General features: G+C 44.9%; 1 protein-coding gene across 1 annotated transcript in view; it reads right to left on the minus strand.

The window, feature by feature from the left end:
• Positions 1-27,500, minus strand: part of LOC124013886 (short transient receptor potential channel 5-like) — a 57,218-nt gene that overhangs the window by 22,390 nt on the left and 7,328 nt on the right. The window contains exons 4-11 of the mRNA XM_046328437.1: positions 23,762-23,899; positions 23,211-23,414; positions 16,156-16,293; positions 12,129-12,278; positions 11,544-11,592; positions 10,014-10,153; positions 3,053-3,199; positions 2,880-2,935 (exon numbers count right to left, since the gene is read on the minus strand). Coding sequence (XP_046184393.1) covers positions 2,880-2,935; positions 3,053-3,199; positions 10,014-10,153; positions 11,544-11,592; positions 12,129-12,278; positions 16,156-16,293; positions 23,211-23,414; positions 23,762-23,899 — 1,022 coding nt within the window. The remainder of the gene's footprint in view (positions 1-2,879; positions 2,936-3,052; positions 3,200-10,013; positions 10,154-11,543; positions 11,593-12,128; positions 12,279-16,155; positions 16,294-23,210; positions 23,415-23,761; positions 23,900-27,500) is intronic.

The raw sequence follows: 27,500 nt of genomic DNA on the forward strand, positions 1-27,500 counted from the left end.
ATCATTCTAGAACTAGACAACAACTGAGTATCTGAATGTGTCTTTATATCGTTCTAGAACTAGACAACAACTGAGTATCTGAATGTGTCTTTATATCGTTCTAGAACTAGACATCTGAATGTGTCTTTATATCGTTCTAGAACTAAACAACAACTGAGTGTCTGAATGTGTCTTTATATCGTTCTAGAACTAGACAACAACTGAGTGTCTGAATGTGTCTTTATATCGTTCTAGAACTAGACAACAACTGAGTGTCTGCATGTGTCTTTATATCATTCTAGAACTAGACATCTGAATGTGTCTTTATATCGTTCTAGAACTAGACAACAACTGAGTATCTGAATGTGTCTTTATATCGTTCTAGAACTAGACATCTGAATGTGTCTTTATATCGTTCTAGAACTAGACAACAACTGAGTGTCTGAATGTGTCTTTATATCGTTCTAGAACTAGACAACAACTGAGTGTCTGAATGTGTCTTTATATCGTTCTAGAACTAGACAACAACTGAGTATCTGAATGTGTCTTTATATCGTTCTAGAACTAGACATCTGAATGTGTCTTTATATCATTCTAGAACTAGACAACAACTGAGTGTCTGAATGTGTCTTTATATCATTCTAGAACTAGACATCTGAATGTGTCTTTATATCATTCTAGAACTAGACATCTGAATGTGTCTTTATATCGTTCTAGAACTAGACAACAACTGAGTATCTGAATGTGTCTTTATATCGTTCTAGAACTAGACATCTGAATGTGTCTTTATATCGTTCTAGAACTAGACATCTGAATGTGTCTTTATATCATTCTAGAACTAGACATCTGAATGTGTCTTTATATCATTCTAGAACTAGACATCTGAATGTGTCTTTATATCGTTCTAGAACTAGACAACAACTGAGTATCTGAATGTGTCTTTATATCGTTCTAGAACTAGACATCTGAATGTGTCTTTATATCGTTCTAGAACTACATTACATTTACATTTAAGTCATTTAGCAGACGCTCTTATCCAGAGCGACTTACAAATTGGTGCATTCACCTTATTACATCCAGTGGAACAGTCACTTTACAATAGTGCATCTAAATCTTAAGGGGGGGGGGTGAGAGGGATTACTTATCCTATCCTAGGTATTCCTTAAAGAGGTGGGGTTTCAGGTGTCTCCGGAAGGAGACTAGACATCTGAATGTGTCTTTATATCGTTCTAGAACTAGACAACAACTGAGTGTCTGCATGTGTCTTTATATCGTTCTAGAACTAGACATCTGAATGTGTCTTTAAATCGTTCTAGAACTAGACAACTGAGTGTCTGAATGTGTCTTTATATCGTTCTAGAACTAGACATCTGAATGTGTCTTTAAATCGTTCTAGAACTAGACAACTGAGTATCTGAATGTGTCTTTATATCATTCTAGAACTAGACAACAACTGAGTGTCTGAATGTGTCTTTATATCGTTCTAGAACTAGACAACAACTGAGTGTCTGAATGTGTCTTTATATCGTTCTAGAACTAGACAACAACTGAGTGTCTGCATGTGTCTTTATATCGTTCTAGAACTAGACATCTGAATGTGTCTTTAAATCATTCTAGAACTAGACAACTGAGTATCTGAATGTGTCTTTATATCATTCTAGAACTAGACAACAACTGAGTGTCTGAATGTGTCTTTATATCGTTCTAGAACTAGACATCTGAATGTGTCTTTAAATCATTCTAGAACTAGACAACTGAGTATCTGAATGTGTCTTTATATCATTCTAGAACTAGACAACAACTGAGTGTCTGAATGTGTCTTTATATCGTTCTAGAACTAGACAACAACTGAGTGTCTGAATGTGTCTTTATATCGTTCTAGAACTAGACAACAACTGAGTGTCTGCATGTGTCTTTATATCATTCTAGAACTAGACAACAACTGAGTGTCTGAATGTGTCTTTATATCATTCTAGAACTAGACAACAACTGAGTGTCTGAATGTGTCTTTATATCGTTCTAGAACTAGACAACAACTGAGTGTCTGCATGTGTCTTTATATCATTCTAGAACTAGACAACAACTGAGTGTCTGAATGTGTCTTTATATCATTCTAGAACTAGACAACAACTGAGTGTCTGAATGTGTCTTTATATCGTTCTAGAACTAGACATCTGAATGTGTCTTTAAATCGTTCTAGAACTAGACAACTGAGTATCTGAATGTGTCTTTATATCATTCTAGAACTAGACAACAACTGAGTGTCTGAATGTGTCTTTATATCGTTCTAGAACTAGACAACAACTGAGTGTCTGCATGTGTCTTTATATCGTTCTAGAACTAGACAACAACTGAGTATCTGAATGTGTCTTTATATCGTTCTAGAACTAGACAACAACTGAGTGTCTGCATGTGTCTTTATATCGTTCTAGAACTAGACAACAACTGAGTGTCTGCATGTGTCTTTATATCGTTCTAGAACTAGACAACAACTGAGTATCTGAATGTGTCATTATACCGTTCTAGAACTAGACAACTGAGTATCTGAATGTGTCATTATATCGTTCTAGAACTAGACAACAACTGAGTATCTGAATGTGTCATTATATCGTTCTAGAACTAGACAACTGAGTATCTGAATGTGTCATTATATCGTTCTAGAACTAGACAACTGAGTATCTGAATGTATCTTTATATCGTTCTAGAACTAGACATCTGAATGTATCTGTTGTTGCAAAAACTATATGTACATTACATATAGTGTGTGTGTGTGTGTGTGTGTGTGTGTGTGTGTGTGTGTGTGTGTGTGTGTGTGTGTGTGTGTGTGTGTGTGTGTGTGTGTGTGTGTGTGTGTGTGTGTGTGTGTGTGTGTGTGTGTGTGTGTGTGTGTGTGTGTGTCCAGACAATATATAAAGAGGAACTTGAGTATGTCCAGCAGCATCCGTCCCAGTGAGATCTGAAATCATCATCACATCACCACCATCATCAATATAATCATCATCACCATCATCATCATCATCACGTCATCATCATCATCACCACCATCATCATCATACAAAACACACTCACTAACCTGTAGAGGTCCCAGGTGGGAGTTGGCTGTGAACAGGGAGATGAGTCGTAGAGAACTGAAGATATTAGCTATAGCAAACAATGCTTCTGCTATCAGGGTAGGGTGACAACACATCTCCCACTCTTCTCTAGGACGGGAAGAGTTGTACTACAGAGAGAAAGAGAGAGGGTTAAGGAGGGAGGGAGAGAGGGGTAGGGTGCCACATCTCCCACTCTTCTCTAGGACGGGAAGAGTTGTACTACAGAGAGAAAGAGAGAGGGTTAAGGAGGGAGGGAGAGAGGGGGTAGGGTGCCACATCTCCCACTCTTCTCTAGGACGGGAAGAGTTGTACTACAGAGAGAAAGAGAGAGGGTTAAGGAGGGAGGAGAGAGGGGTAGGGTGCCACATCTCCCACTCTTCTCTAGGACGGGAAGAGTTGTACTACAGAGAGAAAGAGAGAGGGTTAAGGAGGGAGGGAGAGAGGGGGTAGGGTGCCACATCTCCCACTCTTCTCTAGGACGGGAAGAGTTGTACTACAGAGAGAAAGAGAGAGGGTTAAGGAGGGAGGGAGAGAGGGGGTAGGGTGCCACATCTCCCACTCTTCTCTAGGACGGGAAGAGTTGTACTACAGAGAGAAAGAGAGAGGGTTAAGGAGGGAGGGAGAGAGGGGGTAGGGTGCCACATCTCCCACTCTTCTCTAGGACGGGAAGAGTTGTACTACAGAGAGAAAGAGAGAGGGTTAAGGAGGGAGGGAGAGAGGGGTAGGGTGCCACATCTCCCACTCTTCTCTAGGGCGGGAAGAGTTGTACTACAGAGAGAAAGAGAGAGGGTTAAGGAGGGAGGGAGAGAGGGGGTAGGGTGCCACATCTCCCACTCTTCTCTAGGACGGGAAGAGTTGTACTACAGAGAGAAAGAGAGAGGGTTAAGGAGGGAGGGAGAGAGGGGGTAGGGTGCCACATCTCCCACTCTTCTCTAGGGCGGGAAGAGTTATACTACAGAGAGAAAGAGAGGGTTAAGGAGGGAGGGAGAGAGGGGTAGGGTGCCACATCTCCCACTCTTCTCTAGGACGGGAAGAGTTATACTACAGAGAGAAAGAGAGAGGGTTAAGGAGGGAGGGAGAGAGGGGTAGGGTGCCACATCTCCCACTCTTCTCTAGGACGGGAAGAGTTATACTACAGAGAGAAAGAGAGAGGGTTAAGGAGGGAGGGAGAGAGGGGGTAGGGTGCCACATCTCCCACTCTTCTCTAGGATGGGGGGAGTTGTACTACGGAGAGAGAGAGAGAGAGAGAGAGGAAGGGAGGGAGGGATGGATGAGAGAGAGATAGAGAGGGGTTAGGGAAGGGAGAGAGAGAGAGGGGAAAGTAGAAAGGAAGGGAGAGATTTTTATGGTTTGACAACATGTCAAAGTTCAATCTTGGTATGGTTGAGCTCCTCTCATTAGCTTCTCAGCCATTATCACAGGAATCCATCTAGCACTGCTGCTATCAACATTCACTAACACAAACACCCATCATGCATGTACTCACAATAAACTACACACATTCAGCTCTCGTCAGAACACCAAGTTGAGGCCTATCAACACTGAATGTTCCAGAATGTTCCAGAATGTTTGAGGATGTTCCCGGATGTTCCAGAATGTTCATCACAATGTTCCACAATGTTCCAGAATGTTCCCGGATGTTCCAGAATGTTCATAAAAATGTTCCAGAATGTTCATAAAAATGTTCCAGGATGTTCCAGGGTGTTCCAGAATGTTCATCACAATGTTCCAGAATGTTCATCACAATGTTCCAGGATGTTCCCGGATGTTCCAGAATGTTCATCACAATGTTCCACAATGTTCCAGAATGTTCCAGAATGTTCCCAGATGTTCCAGAATGTTCATAAAAATGTTCCAGGATGTTTCAGAATGTTCATTAAAATGTTCCAGGATGTTCTTCACAATGTTCCAGAATGTTCATAAAAATGTCCCAGGATGTTCTGGTGTGTTTTCTAGGAAGAGCCCCTCGCCACCACGAGTAAATCACCAAGTGTGTGTGTGTGTGTGTGTGTGTGTGTGTGTGTGTGTGTGTGTGTGTGTGTGTGTGTGTGTGTGTGTGTGTGTGTGTGTGTGTGTGTGTGTGTGTGTGTGTGTGTGTGTGTGTGTGTATCTTACCTTAACATAAGCCACTATCTTCAGTGATATAGTAGCCAGGTAGAGGGAGTTCGTGTGTGTGTGTGTGTGTGTGTGTGTGTGCCACTATCTTGTGATATGTGTGTGTGTGTGTGTGTGTGTGTGTGTGTGTGTGTGTGTGTATCTTACCTTAACATAAGCCACTATCTTCAGTGATATAGTAGCCAGGTAGAGGGAGTTCGTGTGTGTGTGTGTGTGTGTGTATCTTACCTTAACATAAGCCACTATCTTCAGTGATATAGTAGCCAGGTAGAGGAGTTCATGTGTGTGTGTGTGTGTGTGTGTGTGTGTGTATCTTACCTTAACATAAGCCACTATCTTCAGTGATATAGTAGCCAGGTAGAGGGAGTTCGTGTGTGTGTGTGTGTGTGTGTGTGTATCTTACCTTAACATAAGCCACTATCTTCAGTGATATAGTAGCCAGGTAGAGGGAGTTCGTGTGTGTGTGTGTGTGTGTGTGTGTGTGTGTGTGTGTGTGTGTGTATCTTACCTTAACATAAGCCACTATCTTCAGTGATATAGTAGCCAGGTAGAGGGAGTTCGTGTGTGTGTGTGTGTGTGTGTATCTTACCTTAACATAAGCCACTATCTTCAGTGATATAGTAGCCAGGTAGAGGGAGTTCGTGTGTGTGTGTGTGTGTGTATCTTACCTTAACATAAGCCACTATCTTCAGTGATATAGTAGCCAGGTAGAGGGAGTTCATGTGTGTGTGTGTGTGTGTGTGTGTGTGTGTGTGTGTGTGTATCTTACCTTAACATAAGCCACTATCTTCAGTGATATAGTAGCCAGGTAGAGGGAGTTCGTGTGTGTGTGTGTGTGTGTGTGTGTGTATCTTACCTTAACATAAGCCACTATCTTCAGTGATATAGTAGCCAGGTAGAGGGAGTTCGTGTGTGTGTGTGTGTGTGTGTGTGTATCTTACCTTAACATAAGCCACTATCTTCAGTGATATAGTAGCCAGGTAGAGGGAGTTCGTGTGTGTGTGTGTGTGTGTGTGTGTGTGTGTGTGTATCTTACCTTAACATAAGCCACTATCTTCAGTGATATAGTAGCCAGGTAGAGGGAGTTCGTGTGTGTGTGTGTGTGTGTGTATCTTACCTTAACATAAGCCACTATCTTCAGTGATATAGTAGCCAGGTAGAGGGAGTTCGTGTGTGTGTGTGTGTGTGTGTGTGTATCTTACCTTAACATAAGCCACTATCTTCAGTGATATAGTAGCCAGGTAGAGGGAGTTCGCTCACTATCTTCAGTGTGTGTGTGTGTGTGTGTGTGTGTATCTTACCTTAACATAAGCCACTATCTTCAGTGATATAGTAGCCAGGTAGAGGGAGTTCGTGTGTGTGTGTGTGTGTGTGTATCTTACCTTAACATAAGCCACTATCTTCAGTGATATAGTAGCCAGGTAGAGGGAGTTCGTGTGTGTGTGTGTGTGTGTGTGTGTATCTTACCTTAACATAAGCCACTATCTTCAGTGATATAGTAGCCAGGTAGAGGGAGTTGTGTGTGTGTGTGTGTGTATCTTACCTTAACATGCCACTATCTTCAGTGATATAGTAGCCAGGTAGAGGGAGTTGTGTGTGTGTGTGTGTGTGTGTGTGTGTGTGTGTGTGTGTGTGTGTGTGTGTGTATCTTACCTTAACATTGGAAACCCAAATTGGTCTACACGGACATGTTCTGGCCTGGTATCTTTAGGTCTTATCTGTCGGAAAGATATCAGTTTGTCTCTGTGAATGGTTTGTCCTCTGACAAATCAACTGTACATTTCGGTGTTCCTCAAGGTTCTGTTTTAGGACCACTATTGTTTTCACTATATATTTTACCTCTTGGGGATGTTATTGTGAAAACATAATGTAAACTTTCACTGCTATGCGGATGACACACAGCTGTACATTTCAATGAAACACGGTGAAGCACCAAAATTGCCCTCGCTAGAAGCATGTGTTTCAGACATAAGGAAGTGGATGGCTGCAAACTTTCTACTATTAAACTCGGACAAAACAGAGATGCTTGTTCTAGGTCCCAAGAAACAAAGAGATCTTCTGTTGAATCTGACAATTAATCTTAATGGTTGTACAGTCGTCTCAAATAAAACTGTGAAGGACCTCGGCGTTACTCTGGACCCTGATCTCTTTTGAAGAACATATCAAGACCATTAGAGGACAGTGTGTTTTTTCCATCTACGTAACATTGCAAAAATCAGAAACTTTCTGTCCAAAAATGATGCAGAAAAATTAATCCATGCTTTTGTCACTTCTAGGTTAGACTACTGCAATGCTCTATTTTCCGGCTACCCGGATAAAGCACTAAATAAACTTCAGTTAGTGCTAAATACGGCTGCTAGAATCCTGACTAGAACCAAAAAATTTGATCATATTACTCCAGTGCTAGCCTTCTCTACACTGGCTTCCTGTCAAAGCAAGGGCTGATTTCAAGGTTTTACTGCTAACCTACAAAGCATTACATGGGCTTGCTCCTACCTACCTCTCTGATTTGGTCCTGCCGTACATACCTATACGCCACTATCTACGGTCACAAGACGCAGGCCTCCTAATTGTCCCTAGAATTTCTAAGCAAACAGCTGGAGGCAGGGCTTTCTCCTATAGAGCTCCATTTTTATGGAACGGTCTGCCTACCCATGTCAGATCTTCAAACTCGGTCTCAACCTTTAAGTCTTTACTGAAGACTCATCTCTTCAGTGGGTCATATGATTGAGTGTAGTCTGGCCCAGGAGTGGGAAGGTGAACGGAAAGGCTCTGGATCAACGAACCGCCCTTGCTGTCTCTGCCTGGCCGGTTCCCCTTTTTCCACTGGGATTCTCTGCCTCTAACCCTGTTACGGGGCTGAGTCACTGGCTTGCTGGGGCCACTCTCTCGTGCCGTCCCTGGGGGGTGTGCGTCACCTGGGTGGGTTGATTCACTGTTGTGGTCGGCCTGTCTGGGTTTCCCCCCTATCTTGGGTTGTAGCCGTGTCGGAGATCTTTGTGGGCTATACTCGGCCTTGTCTCAGGATGGTAAGTTGGTGGTTGTAGATTTCCCTCTAGTGGTGTGGGGGCTGTGCTTTGGCAAAGTGGGTGGGGTTATATCCTTCCTGTTTGGCCCTGTCCGGGGGTGTCCTCGGATGGGGCCACAGTGTCTCCTGACCCCTCCTGTCTCAGCCTCCAGTATTTATGCTGCAGTAGTTTATGTGTCGGGGGCTAGGGTCAGTTTGTTTATCTGGAGTACTTCTCCTGTCCTATTCGGTGTCCTGTGTAAATCTAAGTGTGCGTTCTCTAATTCTCTCCTTCTCTCCTTCTTTCTCTCTCTCGGAGGACCTGAGCCCTAGAACCATGCCCCAGGACTACCTGACATGATGACTCCTTGCTGTCCCCAGTCCACCTGGCCATGCTGCTGCTCCAGTTTCAACTGGCCTGGGCCCTAGGACCATGTCCCAGGACTACCTGACATGAGGACTCCTTGCTGTCCCCAGTCCACCTGGCCATGCTCCTGCTCCATTCAACTGTTCTGCCTTACTATTATTCAACCATGCTGGTCATTTATGAACATTTGAACATCTTGGCCACGTTCTGTTATAATCTCCACCCGTGCACAGCCAGAAGAGGACTGGCCACCCCACATATGCTCTCTCTAATTCTCTCTTTCTTTCTCTCTCTCGGAGGACCTGAGCCCTAGGACCGTGCCCCAGGACTACCTGACATGATGGCTCCTTGCTGTCCCCAGTCCACCTGACTGTGCTGCTGCTCCAGTTTCAACTGTTCTGCCTTATTATTATTTGACCATGCTGGTCATTTATGAACATTTGAACATCTTGGTCATTTTCTGTTATAATCTCTACCCGGCACAGCCAGAAGAGGACTGGCCACCCCACATAGCCCGGTTCCTCTCTAGGTTTCTTCCTAGGTTTTGGCCTTTCTAGGGAGTTTTTCCTAGCCACCGTGCTTTTACACCTGCATTGTTTGCTGTTTGGGGTTTTAGGCTGGGTTTCTGTACAGCACTTTGAGATATCAGCTGATGTACGAAGGGCTATATAAATAAATTTGATTTGATTTGATTTGATTTGATCTTCAGTGATATAGTAGCCAGGTAGAGGGAGTTTGTGTGTGTGTGTGTGTGTATCTTACCTTAACATAAGCCACTATCTTCAGTGATATAGTAGCCAGGTAGAGGGAGTTTGTGTGTGTGTGTGTGTGTATCTTACCTTAACATAAGCCACTATCTTCAGTGATATAGTAGCCAGGTAGAGGGAGTTCGTGTGTGTGTGTGTGTGTGTGTGTGTGTGTGTGTGTGTGTGTGTGTGTGTGTGTGTGTGTGTGTGTGTGTGTGTGTGTGTGTGTGTGTGTGTGTGTGTGTGTGTGTGTGTGTGTGTGTGTGTGTGTGTGTGTATCTTACCTTAACATAAGCCACTATCTTCAGTGATATAGTAGCCAGGTAGAGGGAGTTCGTGTGTGTGTGTGTGTGTGTGTGTGTGTGTATCTTACCTTAACATAAGCCACTATCTTCAGTGATATAGTAGCCAGGTAGAGGGAGTTCGTGTGTGTGTGTGTGTGTGTGTGTATCTTACCTTAACATAAGCCACTATCTTCAGTGATATAGTAGCCAGGTAGAGGGAGTTCGTGTGTGTGTGTGTGTGTGTGTGTGTATCTTACCTTAACATAAGCCACTATCTTCAGTGATATAGTAGCCAGGTAGAGGGAGTTCGTGTGTGTGTGTGTGTGTGTGTGTATCTTACCTTAACATAAGCCACTATCTTCAGTGATATAGTAGCCAGGTAGAGGGAGTTCGTGTGTGTGTGTGTGTGTGTGTGTATCTTACCTTAACATAAGCCACTATCTTCAGTGATATAGTAGCCAGGTAGAGGGAGTTCATAGCAAAATCCATCAGGTTCCACCAGTCATGTATATAGTCTGTAAAACCTCCATCCCACATCTCCTTAATCTCAGCCCAGATAAAACCTGATATATATATATAGAAAGAGAGAGAGGAAGAGAGAGAGAGAGAGAGAGAGAGAGAGAGAGAGAGAGAGAGAGAGAGAGAGAGAGAGAGAGAGAGAGAGAGAGAGAGAGAGAGAGGAAGAGAGAAAGAGAGAGAAAGAGAGAGAAAGCGAGTGGAAGAGAGAGGAAGAGAGAGGAAGAGAGAGGAGAGAGAGAGAGAGAGGAGAGAGTTGAGAGAGAGAGAGAGAGAGAGAGAGAGAGAGAGAGAGAGAGAGAGAGAGAGAGAGAGAGAGAGTAGGAGACCAGTTGATGTTACTCTTCTATAACAGACCCCAAAGCAAATCAGGGGAAGGAAATTGGAAATTGGGAATTCAAGGAGGAAAAATTGTTTCTCTCCTCAGTGATTCTATCTCAGTGATTCTCCCTCAGTGATTCTTCTCAGTGATTCTCTCCTCAGTGATTCTCTCTCAGTGATTCTCCCCTCAGTGATTCTCTCCTCAGTGATTCTCCCCTCAGTGATTCTCCCCTCAGTGATTCTGTCTCAGTGATTCTGTCTCAGTGATTCTCTCTCAGTGATTCTCTCCTCAGTGATTCTCTCTCAGTGATTCTCTCTCAGTGATTCTCTCTCAGTGATTCTGTCTCAGTGATTCTCTCCTCAGTGATTCTCTCTCAGTGATTCTCTCTCAGTGATTCTCTCTCAGTGATTCTCTCTCTCTCTCAGTGATCTTGTTGATTCTCTCAGTGATTCTCTCCTCAGTGATTTTCTCAGTGATTCTCCTCAGTGATTCTCTCTCAGTGATTCTCTCCTAAGTGATTCTCCCCTCAGTGATTCTGTCTCAGTGATTCTGTCTCAGTGATTCTCTCTCAGTGATTCTCTCCTCAGTGATTCTCTCTCAGTGATTCTCTCTGTTATTCTCAACTCAGTGATTCTCTCCTCAGTGATTCTCTCTCAGTGATTCTCTCTCAGTGATTCTGTCTCAGTGATTCTCTCTCAGTGATTCTCTCAGTGATTCTCAACTCAGTGATTCTCTCCTCAGTGATTCTCTCTCAGTGATTCTCTCTCAGTGATTCTCTCTCAGTGATTCTCTCTCAGTGATTCTCTCTCTCAGTGATTCTCTCTCAGTGATTCTCTCTCAGTGATTCTCTCTCAGTGATTCTCTCCTCAGTGATTCTCTCCTCAGTGATTCTGTCTCAGTGTTTCTCTCCTCAGTGATTCTCTCTCAGTGATTCTCTCTCAGTGATTCTCTCCTCAGTGATTCTGTCTCAGTGATTCTCTCCTCAGTGATTCTCTCTCAGTGATTCTCTCTCAGTGATTCTCTCCTCAGTGATTCTCTCTCAGTGATTCTCTCTCAGTGATTCTCTCTCAGTGATTCTCTCCTCAGTGATTCTCTCTCAGTGATTCTCTCCTCACCTAGTACCCAGGGTAGTATCATCCATTCAACCACAGTAGGAGGAGGGCCCTGCATTAAATAACATCAGATTAGATTGGATGAATGTATTGGTCACAAATGGTTAAAAATATTAAAAACATATTCCTAGTCAGCAAAAACCATAAATGTTGATCCGATTTTGTTATTTTAATATAATGGAAACACTGGGCCTAAGGTTACCTGCATTTGTAGATAAATATAAATTACCTAATAAATTACTGACTTAGTATAACTTAAAAGGGATACTTCAGGATTTTGGCAATGAGCGAAACTAGCGTTAGCACAATAACTGGAAGTCTATGTAAGTCGCTCTGGATAAGAGCGTCTGCTAAATGACTTAAATGTAAATGTAAATGTATGGGGGAGCAGGCTAATAGACACTTCCAGTCATTGTGCTAACGCTAGTTAGCATTTGCTCGCAATACTACCTCTAACTTCCTTCATACTGGACACAGAGACATAACAATCGTATACACAAGTTCATCTGACTCTGGGCGAAGTAGATGCCAACATCCCAAAGTATCCCTGTAATTAATATTTAATTAATTCATTACTTTCTGACTTACCTGCATATGTAGGTTAGTCCGGGCGATGTGTTGTGAGGCGAGGAGGAGGAGGAAGAGGAAGTTCAGGTACGATGCTGTGTGACAGATAAACTTGATGAAGGGTTTCTTCACAAACACACCTAAGGCAGACTTAGGGGCTAGGAGATAGATCTGGAGAGAGAGGGAGGGGGGAGAGAGGGAGGCAGAGAAGAGAGAGGGAGGAGAGAGAGAGTAGAGAGGAGAGGGAGAGACAGAGAGACAGAGAAGAGAGGGAGGCAGGCAAGAGAGAGGGAAGAGAGAGGAGAGATGGAGGCAGAGAGACAGAGAAGAGAGAGGGAGGAGAGAGAGGAGAGAGGAGAGGGAGAGACAGAGAGACAGAGAAGAGAGAGGGAGGAGAGAGAGGAGAGAGGAGAGGGAGAGACAGAGAGACAGAGAAGAGAGGGAGGCAGGCAAGAGAGAGGGAAGAGAGAGGAGAGATGGAGGCAGAGAGACAGAGAAGAGAGAGGGAGGAAAGAGAGGAGAGAGGAGAGGGAGAGACAGAGAGACAGAGAAGAGAGAGGGAGGAGAGAGAGGAGAGAGGAGAGGGAGAGACAGAGAGACAGAGAAGAGAGAGGGAGGCAGAGAAGAGTGAGGGAGGAGAGAGAGAGACAGAGAGACAGAGAGACAGAGAGACAGAGAGACAGAGAGACAGAGAAGAGAGAGGGAGGAGAGAGAGGAGAGAGGGAGGAGAGAGAGGAGAGGGAGAGACAGAGAGACAGAGAAGAGAGAGGGAGGCAGCGAAGAGTGAGGGAGGAGAGAGAGGAGAGGGAGAGACAGAGAAGAGAGAGAGAGAGGGAGGCAGCGAAGAGTGAGGGAGGTTAGTACGGTTCCAGAAACATTCCCAAAGTTTTTTTCTGAAATCACAGTTGGATTATTCCCAGTTGGAGTATTCCCAGTTGGAGTATTCCCAGTTGAAGTATTCACCATGGGAGTATTCCCAGTTGGAGTATTCCCAGTTGGAGTATTCCCAGTTGGAGTTTTCCCAGTTGGATTATTCTCAGTTGGATTATTCCCAGTTGGAGTATTCACCATGGGATTATTCCCAGTTGGAGTATTCCCAGTTGGATTATTCCCAGTTGGAGTATTCCCAGTTGGAGTTTTCCCAGTTGGATTATTCCCAGTTGGAGTTTTCCCAGTTGGAGTATTCCCAGTTGGAGTATTCCCAGTTGGATTATTCCCAGTTGGAGTATTCCCAGTTGAAGTATTCACCATGGGAGTATTCCCAGTTGGAGTATTCCCAGTTGGAGTATTCCCAGTTGGATTATTCCCAGTTGGATTATTCACCATGGGATTATTCCCAGTTGGAGTATTCCCAGTTGGAGTATTCACCATGGGATTATTCCCAGTTGGAGTATTCACCATGGGATTATTCCCAGTTGGAGTATTCCCAGTTTGAGTATTCCCAGTTGGAGTATTCCCAGTTGAAGTATTCACCATGGGAGTATTCCCAGTTGGAGTATGGGAATATTCCCAGTTGGAGTATTCCCAGTTGGAGTATTCCCAGTTGGAGTATTCCCAGTTGAAGTATTCACCATGGGATTATTCCTGTCACGCCTTGGTCATTGTATCTTGTGTTTTTGTTATATGTTTGGGTAGGCCAGGGTGTGACATGGGTTTATATGTTGTATTTCGTATTAGGGTTTGTATTAATTGGGAGTGTGTATTATTAGGGGTGTGTCTAGTTAGGCTTGGCTGCCTGAGGCGATTCCTAATTGGAGTCAGCTGATTCTAGTTGTCTCGGATTGGGAACCGTATTTAGGTAGCCTGAGTGCGCGTTGTATTTCGTGGGTGATTGTACCTGTCTTTGTGTTAGTCACCAGATAGGCTGTATTAGTTTCACTCGTTTGTTGTTTTGTATTCTCAGTTATTTCATGTACAGCATTTTCTTCATTAAATGTCATGAGTAACCTACACGCTGCATTTCGGTCTGACTCTACAAACAACAGACGAAGATCATTACAATTCCCAGTTGGAGTATTCCCAGTTGGAGTATTCCCAGTTGGAGTATTCCCAGTTGGAGTTTTCCCAGTTGGAGTATTCCCAGTTGGAGAATTTCCTTACTTATTCCCTTCTGATTCCGGAAATGTTCCAACCTCCGGAATTCCACATATATATACATTAGCCTTTTTGGCAGTACTGAGCTGAGCCAAACCAAGCTGAGCCAAACCAAGCTGAGTTAAACCAAGCTGAGCCAAACCAGGCTGGAAAGAGTCAGAAAAGAAAAGAGAAGGGCCGGTTTGGGTCGGTACGATAGTGTTTGGGTCGGTACGGTAGTGTTTGGGTCGGTACGATAGTGTTTGGGTCGGTACGATAGTGTTTGGGTCGGTACGATAGTAGTGTTTGGGTCAGTACGATAGTAGTGTTTGGGTCAGTACGATAGTAGTGTTTGGGTCAGTACGATAGTAGTGTTTGGGTCGGTACGATAGTAGTGTTTGGGTCGGTACGATAGTAGTGTTTGGGTCGGTACGATAGTAGTGTTTGGGTCGGTACGATAGTAGTGTTTGGGTCGGTACGATGGTAGTGTTTGGGTCGGTACGATGGTAGTGTTTGGGTCGGTACGATAGTAGTGTTTGGGTCGGTACGATAGTAGTGTTTGGGTCGGTACGATAGTAGTGTTTGGGTCGGTACGATAGTAGTGTTTGGGTCGGTACGATAGTAGTGTTTGGGTCGGTACGATAGTAGTGTTTGGGTCGGCACGATAGTAGTGGTCGGTACGATAGTACGATAGTAGTGTTTTGGTAGTGTCGGTGCGATAGTAGTGTTTGGGTGTATGATAGTAGTGTTTGGGTCGGTACGATAGCAGTGTTTGGGTCGGTACGATAGCAGTGTTTGGGTCGGTACGATAGTGTTTGGGTCGGTACGATAGTGTTTGGGTCGGTACGATAGTAGTGTTTATGTCGGTACGATAGTAGTGTTTGTGTCGGTACGATAGTAGTGTTTGGGTCGGTACGATAGTAGTGTTTGGGTCGGTACGATAGTAGTGTTTGGGTCGGTACGATAGTAGTGTTTGGGTCGGTACGATAGTAGTGTTTTGGTGTTTGGGTCGGTACGATAGTAGTGTTTGGGTAGGTACGATAGTAGTGTTTAATTCGGTGCGATAGTAGTGTTTGGGTCGGTACGATAGTAGTGTTTGGGTCGGTACGATAGTAGTGTTTAGGTCGGTACGATAGTAGTGTTTGGTACGATAGTAGTGTTTGGGTCGGTACGATAGTAGTGTTTGGGTCGGTACGACAGTGTTTGGGTCGGTACGATAATAGTGTTTGGGTCGGTACGATAGTGTTTGGGTCGGTACGATAGTAGTGTTTGGGTCGGTACGATAGTAGTGTTTGGGTCGGTACGATAGTAGTGTTTGGATCGGTACGATAGTAGTGTTTGGGTCGGTACGATAGTAGTGTTTGGGTCGGTACGATAGTAGTGTTTGGATCGGTACGATAGTAGTGTTTGGGTCGGTATGATAGTAGTGTTTGGGTCGGTATGATAGTAGTGTTTGGGTCGGTATGATAGTAGTGTTTGGGTCGGTACGATAGTAGTGTTTTGTCGGTACGATAGTAGTGTTTGTGTCGGTACGATAGTAGTGTTTGGGTCGGTACGACAGTGTTTGGGTCGGTACGATAGTGTTTGGGTCGGTACGATAGTAGTGTTTGGGTCGGTACGATAGTAGTGTTTGGGTCGGTACGATAGTAGTGTTTGGGTCGGTACGATAGTAATGTTTGGGTCGGTATGATAGTAGTGTTTGGGTCGGTACGATAGTAGTGTTTGGGTCGGTACGATAGCAGTGTTTGGGTCGGTACGATAGTGTTTGGGTCGGTACGATAGTAGTGTTTGGGTCGGTATGATAGTAGTGTTTGGGTCGGTACGATAGCAGTGTTTGGGTCGGTACGATAGTAGTGTTTGGGTCGGTACGATAGTAGTGTTTGGGTCGGTACCAGCAAGAAGACAGGAAACAGCAGTCCTATAAAACCGGTTATACACACACATACACACACACACACACACACAGTATACTGACCATTGAGAAGACAGGGAACAGCAGTCCTATGATGAAACAGGTCCCCAGTTTGACAACCCAGTGTCGCCTCCTCCAGCCAGGAAACCCATCGTACCACAGAGTAGCTAGGAGTTGTTGGCAGTTAGGCTGGGCTACAAACTACAGAGAGAGAAGAAGAAGAGGACAGACATGAACCCATCATACCACATTTAAGACAAAAGAAGAAAGAGAGAGAGGGGAGGGGACGAGGAGGGTGTTGCGGTTTTTCAAAGTCGATGACGACTATTGTCTTGAAAGTGTTTTTTTTTTTATCTCAGTAAAAGCCCAGAGAGAGAGAGAGAGAAAGAAAGAGAGGGGAGGGACTGTGGTTGTAAATGATCCCCTGTTAGAGACTTTGATTGTATCTGTCCATTCGAACATGATAAAACATGACCTTAGTACCGTTCGTAAATCCCAGGACTTTAACTAATTAAAAAGCCTCTACAGTTGTTCAGTGTAGAGTATGCTAATGGTGTATTGCCTGTCAAGACTTACAACCCATTCCCAAACATTTATCAAAACTTGATTTATACTACTGTCGGTGTGATGAACTCGACAACATGAACACACACAGACACAACTATAGATGTTTATCCTTTAAAAGACATTTAAAGACATTTGAACAAAAACACCTATAGCAACTAGGTCTCACAGTCTCACGTCAGAATTACACGTTCATCCATGTTTCTTAAAACATACTAAACTAACACATGGAATTGTTTTTAAGATGGTCAAAACATTGATCACTTTTTTATTTTACCTTTATTTAACCAGGCAAGCCAGTTAAATAACAGATTCCTATTTTCAATGACGGCCTAGGAACAGTGGGTTAACTGCCTGTTCAGGAGCAGAACGACAGATGTGTACCTTGTCAGCTCGGGGGGTTTGAACTTGCAACCATTCTACTAGTCCAACACTCTAACCACTAGGCTACCCTGCCGCCCCATGAAAAGAGGATGAGATAGTAAGTGGTTAGTAGTTAGTGGGGAGCTGTAATCTATAGGTGATCTCGTTGACCCTCCAGAGGACCTTGAAAGGCCCCAACAAACCGGGGGCTCAAATTCTTACAAGGCAGGTGGAGCGGGAGGTTCCTGGTGGAGAGCGATCACCAGGATGGAACACGCAAGCCTCACTGCGGTGGCGTGTTCAGGAGCCTTTCTTCTGGAGGCAGACAACACTCTTGAGCCTCATGTGGGCATCGTTCCAAGCCTCCTCTGCGCATCTAACCAATCGTCCACTGCAGGAGCTTTCGGTCTAGCTCGGGGTCCACAGAGTCGGGGCTGGCTGATATCCAAGGACACACTGGAAGGGGGTCAGCCCGGTGTAGGAGTGTCGCAGTGAATTCTGGGCATAATCTGCCCAGGGAAGGAATCGTGCCCACTCACCCTGCCGGTTCTGGCAGTGACTCCTAAAGAACCTCCCCAGCTCTTGGTTCATCCTCTCCACCTGCCCTTTGGACTGAAGGCCTTTGGACTGAGGCCGGTACCCGGAAAAGAGGTTGACCGTGACCCCCAGCTTCTCCATGAAGGCACTCCTGTGATGTGAATTAGGGGCCACGATCGGAGACCTGAAGAGCGGTAGGGAGAGCAGAGAGAGAGGGATAAAACGGCAGGATTTAGAGAATCTGTCCACAACAACCATAATAAAACCATCAGAAGAGGGGAGATCAGTGACAAAATAATTGGACAGATGAGACCAAGGCCGCTGAGGAACGGGAAGGGGAAGGAGTTTCCCCGCAGGGCACATACAGGCAGGAGTTGACATAGCGAGCAATGTTCTTCGCCAAGGAGGGCCACTAGTACTTTCCGGAGATAGATTGAATAGTGAGGGTGATATCTGAGTGTCCAGTGAGGAGAGATGTGTGTGCCCAGGTCAACAGCCAATCCCTAATTCCCCCTAATTCCCCGTGGGAACGTAGGGGCGCTCTGGAGGACAGGTAGCAGGCGCGGGCTCCCTCTCCCAAGCCTTCTACGTCCCAAAGCATAGGGGCAATGACTCGGAAGGGCAGAATGTTGGGTGCACTCAGGATTCGAAGACACGGGACAGGGCATCGTCTTTGATGTTCTTTGAACCCGGGCAATATGACAGGGTGAAGCAGAAATCTAATGAAGAACCGAGTTCAAGCTGTCCATATGTACTCCAGGTTCCGATGGTCGGTGAAGATGAGAAATGGGTCCTCCTCCAGCCAGTGTCTTCACTAGATGGCCCCCACGGCCACTTCTGAAGCGTATGATCTGGGTGTTTCAGCAACGGGGCGGAGGTGAAACGCCCCTTAAGTATACAGAAGGCCTCATCGACTGCAGGACACCAACTTACGAGGACCACCCTTGAGGAGAGAAGTGGGAGCAGAGACGATGGAGATGAAGTTCCAAAATGAACGCTCAACCTACGTGGAACGACATGGGAAGGAAAAGCAGGTCCTCCGGCATTCCGGTGCCCAGTCAGTGATTTTTAATCCTCGTGGGGTCACGACGTTGGAGCCACCGGAGGCAGGGGTTGACTACGTGTACGGTTTAATTGATGATGAGGAAGGGAGGCTTTCTTGATGCATGGGTTCCACTGTGAGGGTGAGTGGTGTTGTGATGTGCGTTATTGTGCCGGTTTCATAATGGTCAACTATAGAGTGCTTGGACCGTAAAAGGAGAGCGGATATGATTTGATGTTCAGGGAGGAGGCGAGGACCTGGTCGATGAAGTTTCCTGCGGTGCCGAAGGCCACTAGAGCTGTAGAGACAACACATGAGCCAGTGAAATGGAAACCAGAAAGGGTTTGGCGGGAAGTGATGATGATTGAACACTCACACCTACCCGGGAAGACTCGTGGACTCCGGGTTGGAACGTACCAGACACGGCTGAACAGATGCCCCTCTGCCTCAGGGGGGGTTCAGGCTCTGTTTCAGTACGGCCAAAAGGAGGAAGCGAGAGACGAGGGGGGGTCCCGGCGCTCTCGAAGACGTTTATCCAGGCGGATAACCTTCTTCCAAGGAAAGGTTGTCGTTCACCTTCGTCTGGATCTCTTCGCGCAGTCCATTTCGGAAAAAGGTGTGGACCACCAGCATATTCCATCTGCCAGAGGCACCGTCTGGAAGGTGAGGGCGTACTCCGCTGCAGTCTGGGCACCCTGCCGGAATCCTGAGCCATGAACCTCTCATTGAAACCCAGCTCCTCCTCTCCCCTCTCCCAGATAGCCGTAGGCCACTCCAAAGCCTGTCCGGTCAGCAGAGAAATAAACATGGCAACCTTGGACCTCTCGGTGGTGGAGGCTCATGGACGTCGTAGAGAGAACACCGGAGTAGGAAGCCACGGCATTTCGATGGAGTCCCATCATATTTGTCCAGGAGGGACGATGACCTGGGCGGACCGCTGGATGGGCTGACTCGTTGAGACAACTCATGATAGACTATTTTCCGCTAGTTAGAGATTAATCCTCTTTAGTTGTTGTTGTTGTGTACCTTATCCATTACCCTACCCAGTTGAGCCAGCCGGTCTGGGTGTTGACGGAGTAGGTGTTCCTGTTCGTCGACCATCTGTCCTTAACTTCTGCTGCTTTCTTTCTTTGGAGGCAGTATTCTGTAACGCAGGGAGTCAGGGAGCAGGTAACCACCAGGTGTGCGTAATGATGGTTGTCATTTGTGCTTAACGATGGGGAGCCGGTGTGTAATGATGGAAACCAGGTGTGCGTAATGATGGTTCCAGGACCGGTGGTTTGTAGATCGACGACGTGGAGCGCCGGAATGGGAGAGAGGTAGTAGGAGTAATTTACAAACAAAGCATTTGTAAAATTTGTAAAAGTACATTATTTTCTTTAGGAATGTAGTGGAGTAAAAGTAAAAGTTGTCAGAAATATAAATAATGAAGTAAAGTTCAGATACCCCAGAAAAACGACTACCCAGAATACTTTGAAGTATTTTTACTTAACTACTTTACACCACTGGGATATTGAGAAACACCCAGTGTCTGGTTAGGATGGTAATGCGGCGTATGTGTGTTTTTAAAACTGTGTCGCCATGGCGCTGAGGGCCTGTGTTCCTTCCTGCCTCTCTTCCAAACAGATGTTAGTAGGTAGCTAATCATAACAGACCAGAGTCCCTCTATAACTCCATCTCTCTCTCTCTCTTTTTCCATCTCTCTCTCCCCTTCCATCTCTTTTCCTCTCCCTCTCCCTCTTTCTCCATCTCTCTCTCCCCTTCCATCTCTTTTCCTCTCCCTCTTTCTCCATCTCTCTCTCCCCTTCCATCTCTTTTCCTCTCCCCCTCTCTCTGTCTCCTTCTCTTGCTCCCTAGCCAACAATTGACTGGTCATATGACAGACACTAGACAGACAACAGGTTGCCTCTACCCTCTTTCTGAGTAGTGACAGTCTACCTTACCTGCTTTATCTCACCCTCCATCCCTCCACCCCCCTCTCTCTAGTCTCTAGTCAATCTGGCTAGAGATCTAGCCAATCTGCTTCTGAGTAGTGACAGTTTAGCGTCCCTCTCTCCCCCTCTCTACCCCCATCTCTCCTTCCCTTTCTAGACAGCTTTGTACTTCTTCTACATCCCTATTCTACCTTCTCTCTGTGTGTTATGACAGAATGACAGACTAGTAAATCCTCTCCTGTACTATACTACACTCTGTGGACTCCCTCTGCTTTCTGTCAGACCGTACAGTGGCACGGGGACTCTAAAGTGAGATGGAAGAGACAGAGGAGACAGAAAGGAGAGAATGGAGGCAGGGAGGCACTTCAGTGTCTTTTATTACATACAAACAGTTTCCTAAAGAGAGGGGGGTAAAGAGAGAGAGAGAGAGAGAGAGAGAGAGAGAGAGAGAGAGAGAGAGAGAGAGAGAGAGAGAGAGAGAGAGAGAGAGAGAGAGAGAGAGAGAGAGAGAGAGAGAGAGAGAGAGAGAGACAGACAGACAGACAGACAGACAGACAGACAGACAGACAGACAGACAGACAGACAGACAGACAGACAGACAGACAGACAGACAGACAGACAGACAGACAGACAGACAGACAGACAGACAGACAGACAGAGAAGAGCTTGGGAGAGGTGAGGAGAGCTAGCGAGGGGCCCCTCTCCACCCTTCTCCTTCTTCCTTTCATCTTCCCTTCATCTAATATTCCTCAACTTCTAACAAATCCCTTTTCTGAGAAGCAACAACACATTCTCAAGTATCAAAAGACATCTGCCTTACACCTTACATCTTTTTGTCTTACACCTACCTTTCTTAAACCTACCTGCGGCAGCGTAGCCTAGTGGTTAGAGTGTTGGACTAGTAACCAAAGGTTGCAAGTTCGAATCACCGAGCTGATAAGGTACAAATCTGTAGTTCTGCCCCTGAACAGGCAGTTAGCCTACCGAGGTTGTCATTGAAAATAAGAATTTGTTCTTAACTGACTTGCCTAGTTAAAAAAATAATAATAATTACACCTTCTACCTATCTGCCTTCTGCATTACACCTACCTGCCTTTCACACCAGGGAAAACCTTACAGTGGTGAGTGTGTCTCCTACCAGTTTGAGTTTGGCCAGGTCATGGCTGGTCTCTCTAGTGTAGTACTATGCAGTATATAGTAATAGTATAAGAAGGTAAAAACTTCTTAAGGCTGCAATCCCGTTAACGGGATCGATATGACAACAGCCAGTGAAAGTGCAGGGCGCCAAATTCAAAACAACAGAAATCCTATAATTAAAATTCCTCAAACATACATGTATCATATACCATTTTAAAGGTAATCGTGTTGTTAATCCCACCACGGTGTCTGATTTCAAATAAGCTTTACAGCGAAATCACCACAAACGATTATGTTAGGTCACCACCAACTCACAGAAAAACACAGACATTTTTCCAGCCAAAGAGAGGAGTCACATAAAAGCACAAATAGAGATAAAATGAATCACTAACCTTTGATGATCTTCATCAGATGACACGCATAGGATTTCATGTTACACAATACATGTATGTTTTGTTCGATAAAGTTCATATTTATATAAAAAAAGCTCAGTTTTCATTGACGCGTTACGTTCAGTAGTTCCAAAAACATCCGGTGATATTGCAGAGAGCCACATCATTTTACAGAAATACTCATTATAAATGTCGATGAAAATACATTTGTTAGACATGGAAATACCTCTCCTTAATGCAATCGCTGTGTAAGATTTCAAAAAACATTTACGGAAAAAGCAAACCATGCAATAATCTGAGACGGCGCTCAGAAAAAAAGAAATTATCCGCCATGTTGGAGTCAACAGAAATCAGAAATCACATTATAAATATTCACTTACCTTTGATGATCTTCATCAGAATGCACTCCCAGGAATCCCAGTTCTACATTAAATCTTTGATTTAGTTCGATTAAGTCCATTATTTATGTCCAAGGTAGCTACTTTTGTTAGGGCGTTTAGTACACAAATCCAAACGCTCGTGCAGGTCCATGCGAACGTCGGACAAAAACTTCAAAAAGTAATATTACAGGTCATAGAAACATTTCAAACTAAGTATAGAATCAATCCTTAGGATGTTTTATCATAAATGTTCAATAACGTTCAAAACGCAGAATTCCATTGTCTATAGAAAAGCCAGGTCGCTATCATGTGACATGTGTGTGACCAGGACCTGGCTCTCTGCCAGACCACTGACTCAAAGAGCTGTCATCTGGGCCCACATCACAATAGAAGCTTCATTCAAGTTTCTAAAGATGGTTGACATCTAGTGGAAGCCTTAGGAAGTGCAACATAACCAATATCCCACTGTGCATTCAATAGGGGCTGGGTTGAAAATCGACCAACCTCAGATTTCCCACTTCCTGTTTGGATTTATTCTCAGGTTTTTGCCTGCCATATGAGTTCTGTTATACTCACAGACATCATTCAAACAGTTTTAGAAACTGTTTGAGTGTTTGTCTGTGTTTTCTATCCAATACGAATAATAATATGCATATATTAGCAACTGGGCCTGAGTAGCTGGCCGTTTACTCTGGGCACCTCTGGGCACCTTATTCATCCAAGCTACTCAATACTGCCCCTGCAGCCACAAGAATATAATATGTCCTACCTCTTTGTGTTGGTATTTGATGGCCAGTTTGAGTTTGGCCAGGTCATGGCTGGTCTCTCTAGGGTCCAGTTCTTCACTGTCATCTCTGTGGTTCAGTATAGTCTCCAGCTCTCTGCTGCTCCTAGCCTGGTCCAACAGGTCTTTAGCAAACAGCTTACACTGCTGAGACAGCTCCTCATACTCCTGACGAAACTCATTCTCCACCTAGGAAGAGGAGTAGACAGGTTATTAACTGTTAGAAAGCCTTTATAACCCTTTATAAACATGTTAGAAACACCACACTGCTGAGACAGCTCCTCATACTCCTGACGAAACTCATTCTCCACCTAGGAAGAGGAGTAGACAGGTTATTAACTGTTAGAAAGCCTTTATAACCCTTTATAAACATGTTAGAAACACCACACTGCTGAGACAGCTCCTCATACTCCTGATGGGACTAATTCTCCACCTAGGAAGAGGAATAGACAGTAATACACTGGTTGTAACCACGTATAAAGGCTATATAACCCTTCATGTGTGATTTAAACTGCTGGGGAAACGTTGTTACAGACCTTGCTGAGTTCTTTGAGTTCCCAGCCCAGTCTAAAGGCCGTGAGGATGGGGTCTTCACTGGAGAGAGAGATGAGCGAGGGAGAGGCCAGCGCCTTATAGATGTTCAGACGAGACCTGGAGTGACGTAGGCTGTCCACCTACAGGGAGGACAGAGAGGAGAGGAGAGGATGAGCGAGACCTGGTGTGACGTAGGCTGTCCACCTACAGGGAGGACAGAGAGGAGAGGAGAGGATGAGAGAGGGAGAGGCCAGCGCCTTATAGAAGTTCAGACGAGACCTGGAGTGACGTAGGCTGTCCACCTACAGGGAGGACAGAGAGGAGAGGAGAGGATGAGAGAGGGAGAGGCCAGCGCCTTATAGATGTTCAGACGAGACCTGGAGTGACGTAGGCTGTCCACCTACAGGGAGGACAGAGAGGAGAGGAGAGGATGAGCGAGACCTGGTGTGACGTAGGCTGTCCACCTACAGGGAGGACAGAGAGGAGAGGAGAGGATGAGAGAGGGAGAGGCCAGCGCCTTATAGAAGTTCAGACGAGACCTGGAGTGACGTAGGCTGTCCACCTACAGGGAGGAGACAGAGAGGAGAGGAGAGGATGAGAGAGGGAGAGGCCAGCGCCTTATAGATGTTCAGACGAGACCTGGAGTGACGTAGGCTGTCCACCTACAGGGAGGAGACAGAGAGGAGAGGAGAGGAGAGGAGAGGAGAGGAGAGGAGAGGAGAGGAGAGGAGAGGAGAGGAGAGGAGAGGAGAGGAGAGGAGAGGAGAGGAGAGGAGAGGAGAGGAGAGGAGAGGAGAGGAGAGGATGAGCGAGACCTGGTGTGACGTAGGCTGTCCACCTACAGGGAGGACAGAGAGGAGAGGAGAGGATGAGCGAGACCTGGTGTGACGAAGGCTGTCCACCTACAGGAATAGGCAACCCTGTTCATGGGGTGCCTGGTCTTCCAGGTTTGTTAAATCATAAACAGGAAAAGCCTGTGCCCCTCCAGTGTTTGCATGTTCCCAAAAGTCAATCTGGATGAATTTGAGAATAAGACAAGATACGTAAAACACGAGATAAAGGAAATAAAACGCACCGTGGAGGAAGAAGTGGCTGAAATAAAACGCACCATGGGGAAGATGTGGCTGAAATAAAACGCACCGTGGGGAAGATGTGGCTGAAATAAAACGCACTGAAAAAAAGTGTACACTCTCAACAACCAAGAAGAGAGGATATCAGGGCTCTATCTCCCTTACCTCCACAATGAAATAGGGTGCAGGCCAGGCAGCAGGCTGTTAGCCAGCCTGCCAGCTTAGTGGAGTCTGCCACTAGCACAGTCAGTGTAGTCAGCTCAGCTATCCCCATTGAGACCATGTCTGTGCCTCGACCTGGGTTGGGCAGAACTAAACATGGCGGTGTTCGCCTTCGCAATCTCACTAGAATAAAGACCTCCTCCATTCCTGCCATTATTGAAAGAGATTGTGATTCCTCACATCTCAAAATAGGGCGACTTAATGTTAGATCCCTCACTTCCAAGGTAGTTATAGTCAATGAAGCAATCACTGGTCATAATCTTGATGTGATTGGCCTGACTGAAACATCGCTTAAGCCTGATGAATTTACTGTGTTAAATGAGGCCTCACCTCCTGGTTACACTAGTGACCATAACATTTATGATAGCAAATTTCAATTTACAAAAATAAAAACCGACTGTGTTTTCATCTTTTGAATCTATGCAGCAACTCAATCACTTTTTATAGCTACTGTTTACAGGCCTCCTGGGCCATATACAGCGTTGCTCACTGAGTTGCCTGAATTCCTATCGGACCTTGTAGTCACGGCAGATAATTATCTAATCTTCGGTGACTTTAATATTCACATGAAAAAGTCCACAGACCCACTCCAAAAGGCTTTCGGAGCCCTCATCGACTCAGTGGGTTTTATCCAACATGTCTCACTGCCACAGTCATACTCTGGACCTAGTTTTGTTCCGTGGAATAAATGTTGTGGATCTTAGTGTTTTTCCTCATAATCCTGGACTATCGGACCACCATTTTATTACGCTTGCAATCGCAACAAATAATCTGCTCAGACCCCAAACAAGGAGCATCAAAAAGTTGTGCTATAAATTCTCAGACAACCCAAAGATTCCTTGATGCCCTTCCAGACTCCCTCTGCCTACCCAAGAACATCAGAGGACAAAAATCAGTGAACCACCTAACTGAGGAACTAAATTTAACCTTTCGCAATACCCTAGATGCAGTCGCACCCCTAAAAACTAAAAACATTTACATTTACATTTACATTTAAGTCATTTAGCAGATGCTCTTTTGTCAAGAAACTAGCTCCCTGGTATACAGAAAATATCCGAGCCCAGAAGCAAACTTCCAGAAAATTGGAACGGAAATGGCGCCACACCAAACTGGAAGTCTTCTGACTAGCTTGGAAAGACAGTACCGTGCAGTATCGAAGAGCCCTCACTGCTGCTCGATCATCCTATTTTTCCAACTTATTTGAGGAGAATAAGAACAATCCCAAATGCATTTTTGATATTGTCGCAAAGCTAACTAAAAAGCAGCATTCCCAAGGCGCAGCGTGTATGTTGTTCCACATCTTTAATAAACCTTCAAAAAAAAACGGTAAACAGAAACCGACCGTGACGCACACAAACACACACAGAAAATAAATAATTACCCACAACATTAGGTGGGAAAAAAGGCTGCCTAAGTATGATTCCCAATCAGAGACAACGATAGACAGCTGCCTCTGATTGGGAACAAAGAAATAGAAAACATAGAACACCCACCCAAATCACACCCTGACTTAACCAAATAGAGAAATAAAAAGGCTCTCCAAGGCGTATTTCTCCAAAGAATGAAAATAGTCATGGCGTCTAAACCGTCAAGCTCCATACTGGAACTTATTTCAACGAAACTACTGAAGGAGCTGCTTCCTGTGCTTGGCCCTCCTATATTGAACATAATAAACGGCTCTCTATCCACCAATAAAGTTTCTTTTGAAAACAAAAACAAATCTTGACCCAGTAAATATCAGTTTGTCTCTGTGAATGGTTTGTCCTCTGACAAATCAACTGTACATTTCAGTGTTCAACAAGGCTCCATTTTAGGACCACTATTGTTTTCACTATATATTTTACCTCTTGGGGATGTCATTCGAAAACATAATGTTAACTTTCACTGCTATGCGGATGACACACAGCTGTACATTTCAATGAAACATGGTGAAGCACCAAAATTGCCTTCGCTAGAAGCCTGTGTTTCAGACAAGGAAGTGGATGGCTGCAAACGTTCTACTTTTAAACTTGGACAAAACAGAGATACTTGTTCTAGGTCCCAAGGAACAAAGAGATCTTCTGTTGAATCTGACAATTAATCTTGATGGTTGTACAGTCGTCTCAAATAAAACTGTGAAGGACCTCGGCGTTACTCTGGACCCTGATCTCTCTTTTGACGAACATATCAAGACTGTTTCAAGGACAGCTTTTTTCCATCTACGTAACTTTGCAAAATATCTGAAACTTTCTGTCCAAAAATGATGCAGAAAAATGTATCCATGCTTTTGTCTCTTCTAGGTTAGTCTACTGCAATGCTCTACTTTCCGGCTACCAGGATAAAGCACTAAATAAACTTCAGTTAGTGCTAAACAGGGGGGTAGGGGGTGGGGGGTAGGGGGGCTGTTTTCGCATTGTCATTGTGGGGTGTTGTGTGTGAATTAATGAATAATGTTTTTTATTTGGTCAGT

This window comes from Oncorhynchus gorbuscha, linkage group LG25, assembly GCF_021184085.1.
Source record: "Oncorhynchus gorbuscha isolate QuinsamMale2020 ecotype Even-year linkage group LG25, OgorEven_v1.0, whole genome shotgun sequence".
In the NCBI taxonomy this organism is placed as follows: domain Eukaryota; kingdom Metazoa; phylum Chordata; class Actinopteri; order Salmoniformes; family Salmonidae; genus Oncorhynchus; species Oncorhynchus gorbuscha.